The sequence below is a fragment of the Salvelinus fontinalis genome, chromosome 39 (assembly GCF_029448725.1).
Source record: "Salvelinus fontinalis isolate EN_2023a chromosome 39, ASM2944872v1, whole genome shotgun sequence".
In the NCBI taxonomy this organism is placed as follows: Eukaryota; Metazoa; Chordata; class Actinopteri; order Salmoniformes; family Salmonidae; genus Salvelinus; species Salvelinus fontinalis.
The window spans coordinates 13,625,408-13,639,344 of NC_074703.1; the positions used below are offsets into that span (position 1 = coordinate 13,625,408).

A 13,937-nucleotide genomic window follows, 5' to 3' on the forward strand; every position below is an offset into this window, starting at 1 on the left:
TAGTTGTGTTGCTCCGTGTTCCTCATGGTGGCTGACTAGTTGTGTTGCTCCGTGTTCCTCATGGTGACTGACTAGTTGTGTTGCTCCATGTTCCTCATGGTGGTTGACTAGTTGTGTTGCTCCATGTTCCTCATGGTGGTTGACTAGTTGTGTTGCTCCATGTTCCTCATGGTGGTTGACTAGTTGTGTTGCTCCATGTTCCTCATGGTGACTGACTGTAGTTGTGTTGCTCCATGTTCCTCATGGTGGCTGACTAGTTGTGTTGCTCCATGTTCCTCATGGTGGTTGACTAGTTGTGTTGCTCCATGTTCCTCATGGTGACTGACTGTAGTTGTGTTGCTCCATGTTCCTCATGGTGGCTGACTAGTTGTGTTGCTCCATGTTCCTCATGGTGGTTGACTAGTTGTGTTGCTCCATGTTCCTCATGGTGGTTGACTAGTTGTGTTGCTCCATGTTCCTCATGGTGGTTGACTAGTTGTGTTGCTCCATGTTCCTCATGGTGGTTGACTAGTTGTGTTGCTCCATGTTCCTCATGGTGGTTGACTGTAGTTGTGTTGCTCCATGTTCCTCATGGTGACTGACTGTAGTTGTGTTGCTCCATGTTCCTCATGGTGGCTGACTAGTTGTGTTGCTCCATGTTCCTCATGGTGGTTGACTAGTTGTGTTGCTCCATGTTCCTCATGGTGGTTGACTAGTTGTGTTGCTCCATGTTCCTCATGGTGGTTGACTAGTTGTGTTGCTCCATGTTCCTCATGGTGACTGACTGTAGTTGTGTTGCTCCATGTTCCTCATGGTGGCTGACTAGTTGTGTTGCTCCATGTTCCTCATGGTGGTTGACTAGTTGTGTTGCTCCATGTTCCTCATGGTGGTTGACTAGTTGTGTTGCTCCATGTTCCTCATGGTGGTTGACTAGTTGTGTTGCTCCATGTTCCTCATGGTGGTTGACTAGTTGTGTTGCTCCATGTTCCTCATGGTGGTTGACTAGTTGTGTTGCTCCATGTTCCTCATGGTGGTTGACTAGTTGTGTTGCTCCATGTTCCTCATGGTGACTGACTGTAGTTGTGTTGCTCCATGTTCCTCATGGTGGCTGACTAGTTGTGTTGCTCCATGTTCCTCATGGTGGTTGACTAGTTGTGTTGCTCCATGTTCCTCATGGTGGTTGACTAGTTGTGTTGCTCCATGTTCCTCATGGTGGTTGACTAGTTGTGTTGCTCCATGTTCCTCATGGTGACTGACTGTAGTTGTGTTGCTCCATGTTCCTCATGGTGGTTGACTAGTTGTGTTGCTCCATGTTCCTCATGGTGGTTGACTAGTTGTGTTGCTCCATGTTCCTCATGGTGGTTGACTAGTTGTGTTGCTCCATGTTCCTCATGGTGACTGACTGTAGTTGTGTTGCTCCATGTTCCTCATGGTGGTTGACTAGTTGTGTTGCTCCATGTTCCTCATGGTGGTTGACTAGTTGTGTTGCTCCATGTTCCTCATGGTGGTTGACTAGTTGTGTTGCTCCATGTTCCTCATGGTGGTTGACTAGTTGTGTTGCTCCATGTTCCTCATGGTGGTTGACTAGTTGTGTTGCTCCATGTTCCTCATGGTGGTTGACTAGTTGTGTTGCTCCATGTTCCTCATGGTGGTTGACTAGTTGTGTTGCTCCATGTTCCTCATGGTGGTTGACTAGTTGTGTTGCTCCATGTTCCTCATGGTGGTTGACTAGTTGTGTTGCTCCATGCTCCTCATGGTGGTTGACTAGTTGTGTTGCTCCATGTTCCTCATGGTGGTTGACTAGTTGTGTTGCTCCATGTTCCTCATGGTGGTTGACTAGTTGTGTTGCTCCATGTTCCTCATGGTGGTTGACTAGTTGTGTTGCTCCATGTTCCTCATGGTGGTTGACTAGTTGTGTTGCTCCATGTTCCTCATGGTGGTTGACTAGTTGTGTTGCTCCATGTTCCTCATGGTGGTTGACTAGTTGTGTTGCTCCATGTTCCTCATGGTGACTGACTGTAGTTGTGTTGCTCCATGTTCCTCATGGTGGTTGACTAGTTGTGTTGCTCCATGTTCCTCATGGTGACTGACTGTAGTTGTGTTGCTCCATGTTCCTCATGGTGACTGACTAGTTGTGTTGCTCCATGTTCCTCATGGTGACTGACTGTAGTTGTGTTGCTCCATGTTCCTCATGGTGGTTGACTAGTTGTGTTGCTCCATGTTCCTCATGGTGACTGACTGTAGTTGTGTTGCTCCATGTTCCTCATGGTGACTGACTAGTTGTGTTGCTCCATGTTCCTCATGGTGGTTGACTAGTTGTGTTGCTCCATGTTCCTCATGGTGGTTGACTAGTTGTGTTGCTCCATGTTCCTCATGGTGGTTGACTAGTTGTGTTGCTCCATGTTCCTCATGGTGGTTGACTAGTTGTGTTGCTCCATGTTCCTCATGGTGGTTGACTAGTTGTGTTGCTCCATGTTCCTCATGGTGGTTGACTAGTTGTGTTGCTCCATGTTCCTCATGGTGGTTGACTAGTTGTGTTGCTCCATGTTCCTCATGGGGGTTGACTAGTTGTGTTGCTCCATGTTCCTCATGGTGACTGACTGTAGTTGTGTTGCTCCATGTTCCTCATGGTGGTTGACTAGTTGTGTTGCTCCATGTTCCTCATGGTGACTGACTGTAGTTGTGTTGCTCCATGTTCCTCATGGTGGTTGACTAGTTGTGTTGCTCCATGTTCCTCATGGTGGTTGACTAGTTGTGTTGCTCCATGTTCCTCATGGTGGTTGACTAGTTGTGTTGCTCCATGTTCCTCATGGTGGTTGACTAGTTGTGTTGCTCCATGTTCCTCATGGTGACTGACTGTAGTTGTGTTGCTCCATGTTCCTCATGGTGGTTGACTAGTTGTGTTGCTCCATGTTCCTCATGGTGACTGACTGTAGTTGTGTTGCTCCATGTTCCTCATGGTGGTTGACTAGTTGTGTTGCTCCATGTTCCTCATGGTGGTTGACTAGTTGTGTTGCTCCATGTTCCTCATGGTGGTTGACTGTAGTTGTGTTGCTCCATGTTCCTCATGGTGACTGACTGTAGTTGTGTTGCTCCATGTTCCTCATGGTGACTGACTGTAGTTGTGTTGCTCCATGTTCCTCATGGTGGTTGACTAGTTGTGTTGCTCCATGTTCCTCATGGTGACTGACTGTAGTTGTGTTGCTCCATGTTCCTCATGGTGGTTGACTAGTTGTGTTGCTCCATGTTCCTCATGGTGGTTGACTAGTTGTGTTGCTCCATGTTCCTCATGGTGGTTGACTAGTTGTGTTGCTCCATGTTCCTCATGGTGACTGACTGTAGTTGTGTTGCTCCATGTTCCTCATGGTGGTTGACTAGTTGTGTTGCTCCATGTTCCTCATGGTGACTGACTGTAGTTGTGTTGCTCCATGTTCCTCATGGTGGTTGACTAGTCGTGTTGCTCCATGTTCCTCATGGTGGTTGACTAGTTGTGTTGCTCCATGTTCCTCAGGATGGTTGACTAGTTGTGTTGCTCCATGTTCCTCAGGATGGTTGACTAGTTGTGCTGCTCCATGTTCCTCATGGTGGTTGACTAGTTGTGCTGCTCCATGTTCCTCATGGTGGTTGACTAGTTGTGTTGCTCCATGTTCCTCATGGTGGCTGACTGACTGTAGTTGTGTTGCTCCGTGTTCCTCATGGTGGCTGACTGACTGTAGTTGTGTTGCTCCGTGTTCCTCATGGTGGCTGACTGACTGTAGTTGTGTTGCTCCGTGTTCCTCATGGTGGCTGACTGTAGTTGTGTTGCTCCGTGTTCCTCATGGTGGCTGACTGTAGTTGTGTTGCTCCGTGTTCCTCATGGTGGCTGACTGACTGTAGTTGTGTTGCTCCGTGTTCCTCATGGTGGCTGACTGTGTTGTGTTGCTCCGTGTTCCTCATGGTGGTTGACTGTGTTGTGTTGCTCCGTGTTCCTCATGGTGACTGACTGTAGTCGTGTTGCTCCATGTTCCTCATGGTGACTGACTGTAGTCGTGTTGCTCCATGTTCCTCATGGTGACTGACTGTAGTTGTGTTGCTCCATGTTCCTCATGGTGACTGACTGTGTTGTGTTGCTCCATGTTCCTCATGGTGGTTGACTGTGTCGTGTTGCTCCATGTTCCTCATGGTGGTTGACTGTGTTGTGTTGCTCCATGTTCCTCATGGTGACTGACTGTAGTCGTGTTGCTCCGTGTTCCTCATGGTGGCTGACTGTGTCGTGTTGCTCCGTGTTCCTCATGGTGGCTGACTGTGTCGTGTTGCTCCGTGTTCCTCATGGTGGCTGACTGTGTCGTGTTGCTCCGTGTTCCTCATGGTGGCTGACTGTGTCGTGTTGCTCCGTGTTCCTCATGGTGGCTGACTGTGTCGTGTTGCTCCATGTTCCTCATGGTGGCTGACTGTGTCGTGTTGCTCCATGTTCCTCATGGTGGCTGACTGTGTCGTGTTGCTCCATGTTCCTCATGGTGGCTGACTGTGTCGTGTTGCTCCATGTTCCTCATGGTGGCTGACTGTGTCGTGTTGCTCCATGTTCCTCATGGTGGCTGACTGTGTCGTGTTGCTCCATGTTCCTCATGGTGGCTGACTGTGTCGTGTTGCTCCATGTTCCTCATGGTGGCTGACTGTGTCGTGTTGCTCCATGTTCCTCATGGTGGCTGACTGTGTCGTGTTGCTCCATGTTCCTCATGGTGGCTGACTGTGTCGTGTTGCTCCATGTTCCTCATGGTGGCTGACTGTGTCGTGTTGCTCCATGTTCCTCATGGTGGCTGACTGTGTCGTGTTGCTCCATGTGCCTCATGGTGGCTGACTGTGTCGTGTTGCTCCATGTTCCTCATGGTGGCTGACTGTGTCGTGTTGCTCCATGTTCTTCATGGTGACTGACAGTAGTTGTGTTGCTCATGGTGGCTGACTGTAGTTTTTTTTCTCTGTGTTCCTCATGGTGGCTGACTGACTGTAGTTGTGTTGCTCCGTGTTCCTCATGGTGGCTGACTGACTGTAGTTGTGTTGCTCCGTGTTCCTCATAGTGGCTGACTGACTGTAGTTGTGTTGCTCCGTGTTCCTCATGGTGACTGACTGTAGTTGTGTTGCTCCGTGTTCCTCATGGTGACTGACTGACTGTAGTTGTGTTGCTCCGTGTTCCTCATGGTGACTGACTGACTGTAGTTGTGTTGCTCCGTGTTCCTCATGGTGACTGACTGACTGTAGTTGTGTTGCTCCGTGTTCCTCATGGTGGCTGACTGACTGTAGTTGTGTTGCTCCGTGTTCCTCATGGTGGCTGACTGACTGTAGTTGTGTTGCTCCGTGTTCCTCATGGTGGCTGACTGACTGTAGTTGTGTTGCTCCGTGTTCCTCATGGTGGCTGACTGACTGTAGTTGTGTTGCTCCGTGTTCCTCATGGTGGCTGACTGACTGTAGTTGTGTTGCTCCGTGTTCCTCATGGTGGCTGACTGACTGTAGTTGTGTTGCTCCGTGTTCCTCATGGTGGCTGACTGACTGTAGTTGTGTTGCTCCGTGTTCCTCATGGTGGCTGACTGACTGTAGTTGTGTTGCTCCGTGTTCCTCATGGTGGCTGACTGACTGTAGTTGTGTTGCTCCGTGTTCCTCATGGTGGCTGACTGACTGTAGTTGTGTTGCTCCGTGTTCCTCATGGTGGCTGACTGACTGTAGTTGTGTTGCTCCGTGTTCCTCATGGTGGCTGACTGACTGTAGTTGTGTTGCTCCGTGTTCCTCATGGTGGCTGACTGACTGTAGTTGTGTTGCTCCGTGTTCCTCATGGTGGCTGACTGACTGTAGTTGTGTTGCTCCGTGTTCCTCATGGTGGCTGACTGTAGTTGTGTTGCTCCGTGTTCCTCATGGCGGCTGACTGACTGTAGTTGTGTTGCTCCGTGTTCATCATGGTGACTGACTGTGGTTGTGTTGCTCCGTGTTCATCATGGTGACTGACTGTAGTTGTGTTGCTCCGTGTTCCTCATGGTGACTGACTGTAGTTGTGTTGCTCCGTGCTCCTCATGGTGGCTGACTGACTGTAGTTGTGTTGCTCCGTGTTCCTCATGGTGGCTGACTGACTGTAGTTGTGTTGCTCCGTGTTCCTCATGGTGGCTGACTGTAGTTGTGTTGCTCCGTGTTCCTCATGGTGGCTGACTGACTGTAGTTGTGTTGCTCCATGTTCCTCATGGTGACTGACTGTAGTTGTGTTGCTCCGTGTTCCTCATGGTGACTGACTGTAGTTGTGTTGCTCCGTGTTCCTCATGGTGGCTGACTGTAGTTGTGTTGCTCCGTGTTCCTCATGGTGGCTGACTGTAGTTGCTCCGTGTTCCTCATGGTGACTGACTGTAGTTGTGTTGCTCCGTGTTCCTCATGGTGACTGACTGTAGTTGTGTTGCTCCGTGTTCCTCATGGTGACTGACTGTAGTTGTGTTGCTCCGTGTTCCTCATGGTGGCTGACTGACTGTAGTTGTGTTGCTCCATGTTCCTCATAGTGGCTGACTGACTGTAGTTGTGTTGCTCCGTGTTCCTCATGGTGGCTGACTGTAGTTGTGTTGCTCCATGTTCCTCATGGTGACTGACTGTAGTTGTGTTGCTCCGTGTTCCTCATGGTGACTGACTGACTGTAGTTGTGTTGCTCCGTGTTCCTCATGGTGGCTGACTGACTGTAGTTGTGTTGCTCCGTGTTCCTCATGGTGGCTGACTGACTGTAGTTGTGTTGCTCCGTGTTCCTCATGGTGGCTGACTGACTGTAGTTGTGTTGCTCCATGTTCCTCATGGTGACTGACTGTAGTTGTGTTGCTCCGTGTTCCTCATGGTGACTGACTGACTGTAGTTGTGTTGCTCCGTGTTCCTCATAGTGGCTGACTGACTGTAGTTGTGTTGCTCCGTGTTCCTCATGGTGGCTGACTGTAGTTGTGTTGCTCCGTGTTCCTCATGGTGGCTGACTGTAGTTGTGTTGCTCCGTGTTCCTCATGGTGGCTGACTGACTGTAGTTGTGTTGCTCCGTGTTCCTCATGGTGGCTGACTGACTGTAGTTGTGTTGCTCCGTGTTCCTCATGGTGGCTGACTGACTGTAGTTGTGTTGCTCCGTGTTCCTCATGGTGACTGACTGTAGTTGTGTTGCTCCGTGTTCCTCATGGTGACTGACTGTAGTTGTGTTGCTCCGTGTTCCTCATGGTGACTGACTGTAGTTGTGTTGCTCCGTGTTCCTCATGGTGACTGACTGTAGTTGTGTTGCTCCATGTTCCTCATGGTGACTGACTGTAGTTGTGTCCTCCGTCCCGTGTGTCAGGATCATCCACGAGGCAGGCTACTCGGAGGAGGAGTGTAAACAGTACAGGGCTGTGGTCTACAGCAACACCATCCAGTCCATCATCGCTGTCATCAGAGCCATGGGACGACTCAAGATCAACTTTGGAGACGCCGCCAGAGCCGTGAGTGGGCTAGACATGATGATTATGATGATGGATTGCATTTATCAAAGCCTTCTGACTAAAACTATTATCACCTAACACACCCAATCCCATGCCCAACACTGATGCCTTGGCAGTATTATTAATGCTATTGATGGTTATGATGGTAGGGATGATTTTCACAGTGGAACTGATGGTGACGGTTTGATGGTAATAGTGATGGTTGTGCTGACGGACTGCTCTCTCCCAGGATGATGCGAGACAGCTGTTTGTGCTGGCGGGGTCGGCAGAGGAAGGCTTCATGACGGCGGAGCTGGCCGGGGTCATCAAGCGCCTGTGGAAGGACGGAGGAGTACAGGCCTGCTTCAGCCGCTCACGAGAGTACCAGCTCAACGACTCTGCAGCATAGTGGGTCACACACACACACACACACACACACACACACACACACACACACACACACACACACACACACACACACACACACACACACACACACACACACACACACCACCTTGTCCTGCTCACACAGTCTGCTCAGCTTGGTCTGACACACACACACACACACAGCTCCTGCAGTTCCTCCTTCTCTCTAATTCTCTTCTGCAATAACCAAAGGCCTTGAGCAGTCCATTTATTACAGATGCCCGCCCACTCTCTGGCAGACATCTCTACTGCCTACAGTCCAGACCGCTTGGTGTTTCAACCTTGAGTGAGACTGTCAATATTTGTTTTGTGTGGGGGTGTCACCCCTGTAGCAGGACTGTAACACGCAGGCTGCAGCGTGTCTGCTGATTCCTTAATCTTAGCATTTATCTCATGTAGCTGTCAAACGGCAGATTGCCCAGGGCTGTTGTGTTTACCAAACCCTGGTAGCAAAACACCACAGACAGCAGAGCTAGAAAACATGTCCAAATCCCTCTGTCAGTGGGCAGCTTTTGAGCTCAACTCCCTCGGTTCAGTTGTTTTTTTTCCTGAAGTGGTTGTTCTTTTTTCGTCCGCATTGTGCCACAGCCTTTCCATTAGCCAATGAAGTCACCAGAGGGGCGGCCCCTGCGGTGTGTCATGAGAAACCCCACCACCTTGTTTTGGAACGGAACAGACGTCATCGATTGGCTCTCTGGTGCCGCAGCTGCTGGCCATTTCCAAATCAATACCCAGAATCCTTTTGGCCAGGGCTACCACACACACACACCCACAGACCAGCGTCACGTAGCCTGCTGACTGGCCTCTACAGCGAGGCTGCTGACCCCAATCCCTGCTGTTTGTTTGGGTTGAAACACCTGTGCTACTGAGTCGTGTGTAATTACTGCTGCCCTTATCTTTTGGAAGAGTAATACAGTGTAGATCAGGGGTGTCAAACATACGGCCCGCGGGCCGGAACCGGCCCCCAAGGAGGTTCGATCAGGCCCGCAGGATAATTTGAAAGTGGAAAAAATGCATAAAAGACATGGAATTAATATTTTTAATTCGCTGCAATTCATGGATTATCCGCTAAGGGGCGCACTCTTTCCATCAGAGTAGAAGACAAGCCGCATCACTGAGACAGACTGAAAACAGCAGACGGTATCAATGCGCCATCTGCTGCTTGTTACGACGTTGTTAATACCTTGGTCTCTACCTCTCCGCTACACCCTCATTAGCCAAAATGTCGTTATCCAAACGGAGAAAAGTAGATAAGGAGTGTAGAATTTTCAAAGAAAAATGGACCACGTCCTATTTATTTACAGAGATGCACGGAAAACCTTCGTGCTTGGTGTGTTTGCAACAAGTTTCGGTATTGAAGGAATATAATATTCGACGCCACTACGAGACTCATCACAGCGAAAAATATGACGGCTTGCAAGGACAACTGAGAAGAGATAAGATTAACGAATTGCTGGCGGGTCTGAGGAAACAGCAGTCAACTTTCATCCAGAGCCGAGAAGTCAGTGAAGCAGCGGTAAAAGCCAGCTACCTAATTGCTAGCGAAATAGCATTAGCATCGAAGCCGTATTCCGACGGTGACTTTGTTAAACGATGCATGATGAAGGCGGCTGAACTTGTATGTCCCGAGAAGCGACAAGCTTTTGCCAATATTAGCCTGACGAGGAATACTATAGCAGAGAGGATTTCGGAACTATCGGCAGATTTAGACAGTCAATTGAAACAGAGAGTCAAGTCATTTATTGCATTTTCCGTGGCAATTGACGAGAGCACTGACATCACAGACGTGGCCCAACTGGCCATATTTATTCGAGGAGTTGATGAGACATTGACTGTTACTGAAGAGTTTCTTGAGTTGGTGCCAATGATGGACACCACAACAGCCGAGGACATTTTCGGCTCTGTCGTTGCTGCATTGGACAGAGTTGGAGTGGACTGGTCCCGCGCTGTCAGCCTGGCTACAGACGGCGCGCCATCCATGGTCGGAAAGAAAGCAGGTGTCGCGACAAAGTTCAAAGACAAAGTACAAGCCCTTAATGGAGGAGATCGTTTCTGGACATTTCACTGTATTTTGCACCAGGAGGCATTGTATTGCAATTAATAGTAATAATAATAATAATAATAATAATTTTAATGGTCCGGCCCACTTGACATCTCCCTAGGCCGTATGTGGCCCACGATGCGAAATGAGTTTGACACCCCTGGTGTAGATTGTTTGAGCTGGGGGGGGGGGGTTCTACTGTAGATTTACTGTTGAGGGGGCAGGTGTGTGCGACAAGTCCAGAACTGAGCCCTATGTGGACTATTTTTGAAAATATTGGCTTATAGAGACCATTCAAAATGTCACTTGTTTTTCCCAGTTCAAGATATAGAAGCCGACATGGTTCATGGCCAAACAAGATCTGTTTATTATTTGAATAGCTTATTGTTCCATTGAACTATGTGTATTGGATGCATTGACTCCCATCTAAACATTCTCTCTCTCCCCCTCCCTTCTTCAGTTACTTAAACGATTTGGACAGGATATCCAAAGCCACCTATATCCCGACCCAGCAGGATGTCCTGAGGACCAGAGTCAAAACCACAGGCATTGTGGAGACACATTTCACCTTCAAGGACCTCCACTTTAAGTGAGCACTTCCTCCAAATCCCTTTTTAAGTGTAGTCATATTCCCTACTTTAAATAGGATAAGTCAATCTACTTCCCTACTGTGCATATTGAATCTCTCAAACCCATAGACGTGTCCTTAGTCCAGTGGTTTCATTGTGACTGGATGACAGAGCTGACCATACCACATCAGCAGTGAATCATATCTGTTCTAGTGTTCCATTTCCTGATGCCAGAGAGGAAAGGGGAACGGTTGGCTCAATGGTTGGCTCACTGGTCAATACCCATATTTCCAGTACATGTAGTTCAACTAGTAATTGAACTGCATTTTACAGTAGCTTGGTGGTAGTTCAACGAAATTCAAATCTAGGTCGTGTTTTTTGTAGTTAACTTTTTTACTATGTAGTGGTGTAGCTAACGACTGTAACTACACACTACTTCTTTACCATGTAGTGGTGTAGCTAACGACTGGAACTAACACTAGTTCTTTACCATGTAGTGGTGTAGCTAACGACTGGAACTACACACTACTTCTTTACCATGTAGTGGTGTAGCTAACTACTGGAACTACACACTACTTCTTTACCATGTAGTGGTGTAGCTAACTACTGGAACTAACACTAGTTCTTTACCATGTAGTGGTGTAGCTAACGACTGGAACTACACACTACTTTACCATGTATTGGTGTAGCTAACTACTGAAACTACACACTACTTCTTTACCATGTATTGGTGTAGCTAACTACTGAAACTACACACTACTTCTTTACCATGTATTGGTGTAGCTAACTACTGAAACTACACACTACTTCTTTTCCATGTATTGGTGTAGCTAACTACTGAAACTACACACTACGTCTTTACCATGTATTGGTGTAGCTAACTACTGGAACTACACACTACTTCTTTACCATGTATTGGTGTAGCTAACTACTGGAACTACACACTACTTCTTTACCATGTAGTGGTGTAGCTAACTACTGGAACTACACACTACTTCTTTACCATGTAGTGGTGTAGCTAACTACTGGAACTACACACTACTTCTTTACCATGTAGTGGTGTAGCTAACTACTGGAACTACACACTACTTCTTTACCATGTAGTGGTGTAGCTGACTACTGGAACTACACACTACTTCTTTACCATGTAGTGGTGTAGCTAACTACTGGAACTAACACTAGTTCTTTACCATGTAGTGGTGTAGCTAACGACTGGAACTAACACTAGTTCTTTACCATGTAGTGGTGTAGCTAACGACTGAAACTACACACTACTTCTTTTCCATGTATTGGTGTAGCTAACGACTGGAACTACACACTACTTCTTTACCATGTAGTGGTGTAGCTAACTACTGGAACTACACATTACTTATTTACCATGTAACGGTGTAGCTATCTACTGGAACTACACACTACTTCTTTACCATGTAGTGGTGTAGCTAACTACTGGAACTACACACTACTTCTTTACCATTTATTGGTGTAGCTAACTACTGGAACTACACACTACTTCTTTACCATGTAGTGGTGTAGCTAACTACTGGAACTATACACTACTTCTTTACCATGTATTGGTGTAGCTAACGACTGGAACTACACACTACTTCTTTACCATGTAGTGGTGTAGCTAACTACTGGAACTACACACTACTTCTTTTCCATGTATTGGTGTAGCTAACGACTGGAACTACACACTACTTCTTTACCATGTAGTGGTGTAGCTGACTACTGGAACTACACACTACTTCTTTACCATGTAGTGGTGTAGCTAACTACTGGAACTAACACTAGTTCTTTACCATGTAGTGGTGTAGCTAACTACTGGAACTAACACTAGTTCTTTACCATGTAGTGGTGTAGCTATCTACTGGAACTACACACTACTTCTTTACCATGTAGTGGTGTAGCTAACTACTGGAACTACACACTACTTCTTTACCATTTATTGGTGTAGCTAACTACTGGAACTACACACTACTTCTTTACCATGTAGTGGTGTAGCTAACTACTGGAACTATACACTACTTCTTTACCATGTAGTGTTGTAGCTAACTACTGGAACTACACACTACTTCTTTACCATGTAGTGGTGTAGCTAACTACTGGAACTACACACTACTTCTTTACCATGTATTGGTGTAGCTAACTACTGGATCTACACACTAGTTCTTTACCATGTATTGGTGTAGCTAACTACTGGAACTACACACTACTTCTTTACCATGTAGTGGTGTAGCTAACTACTGGAACTACACACTACTTCTTTACCATGTAGTGATGTAGCTAACTACTGGATCTACACACTACTTCTTTACCATGTATTGGTGTAGCTAACTACTAGAACTACACACTACTTATTTACCATATAGTGGTGTAGCTAACTACTGGAACTACACACTACTTCTTTACCATATAGTGGTGTAGCTAACTACTGAAACTACACACTACTTCTTTACCATATAGTGGTGTAGCTAACTACTGGAACTACACACTACTTCTTTACCATATAGTGGTGTAGCTAACTACTGAAACTACACACTACTTCTTTACCATATAGTGGTGTAGCTAACTACTGGAACTACACACTACTTCTTTACCATGTATTGGTGTAGCTAACTACTGGAACTACACACTACTTCTTTACCATGTAGTGGTGTAGCTAACTACTGGATCTACACACTACTTCTTTACCATGTAGCTTTGTAGCTAACTACTGGAACCACACACTACTTCTTTACCATGTATTGGTGTAGCTAACTACTGGAACTACACACTACTTTACCATGTAGTGGTGTAGCTAACGACTGGAACTACACACTACTTCTTTACCATGTAGTGGTGTAGCTAACTACTGGAACTACACACTACTTCTTTACCATGTAGTGGTGTAGCTAACTACAGGAACTACACACTACTTATTTACCATGTAGTGGTGTAGCTAACTACTGGAACTACACACTACTTCTTTACCATGTAGTGGTGTAGCTGACTACTGGAACTACACACTACTTCTTTACCATGTAGTGGTGTAGCTAACTACTGGAACTACACACTACTTCTTTACCATGTATTGGTGTAGCTGACTACTGGAACTACACACCACTTCTTTACCATGTAGTGGTGTAGCTGACTACTGGAACTACACACCACTTCTTTACCATGTAGTGGTGTAGCTAACTACTGTAACTACACACTACTTCTTTACCATGTAGTGGTGTAGCTAACGACTGGAACTACACACTACTTCTTTACCATGTAGTGGTGTACCTAACTACTGGAACTACACACTACTTCTTTACCATGTAGTGGTGTAGCTGACTACTGGAACTACACACCACTTCTTTACCATGTAGTGGTGTAGCTAACTACTGGAACTACACACTACTTCTTTACCATGTAGCGGTGTAGATAACTACTGGAACTACACACTACTTCTTTACCATGTAGCGGTGTAGATAACTACTGGAACTACACACTACTTCTTTACCATGT

At 46.8% G+C, this 13,937-nt stretch overlaps 1 protein-coding gene across 1 annotated transcript in view; it reads left to right on the forward strand.

Annotated features, from left to right (window-relative positions):
• The window catches only part of LOC129838253 (guanine nucleotide-binding protein G(i) subunit alpha-1-like), a 36,760-nt gene that overhangs the window by 15,389 nt on the left and 7,434 nt on the right, over nt 1–13,937 (forward strand). Inside the window, exons 3-5 of the mRNA XM_055905073.1 lie at nt 7,289–7,430; nt 7,660–7,817; nt 10,337–10,465. Of these exons, the coding sequence (XP_055761048.1) occupies nt 7,289–7,430; nt 7,660–7,817; nt 10,337–10,465 (429 nt within the window). The remainder of the gene's footprint in view (nt 1–7,288; nt 7,431–7,659; nt 7,818–10,336; nt 10,466–13,937) is intronic.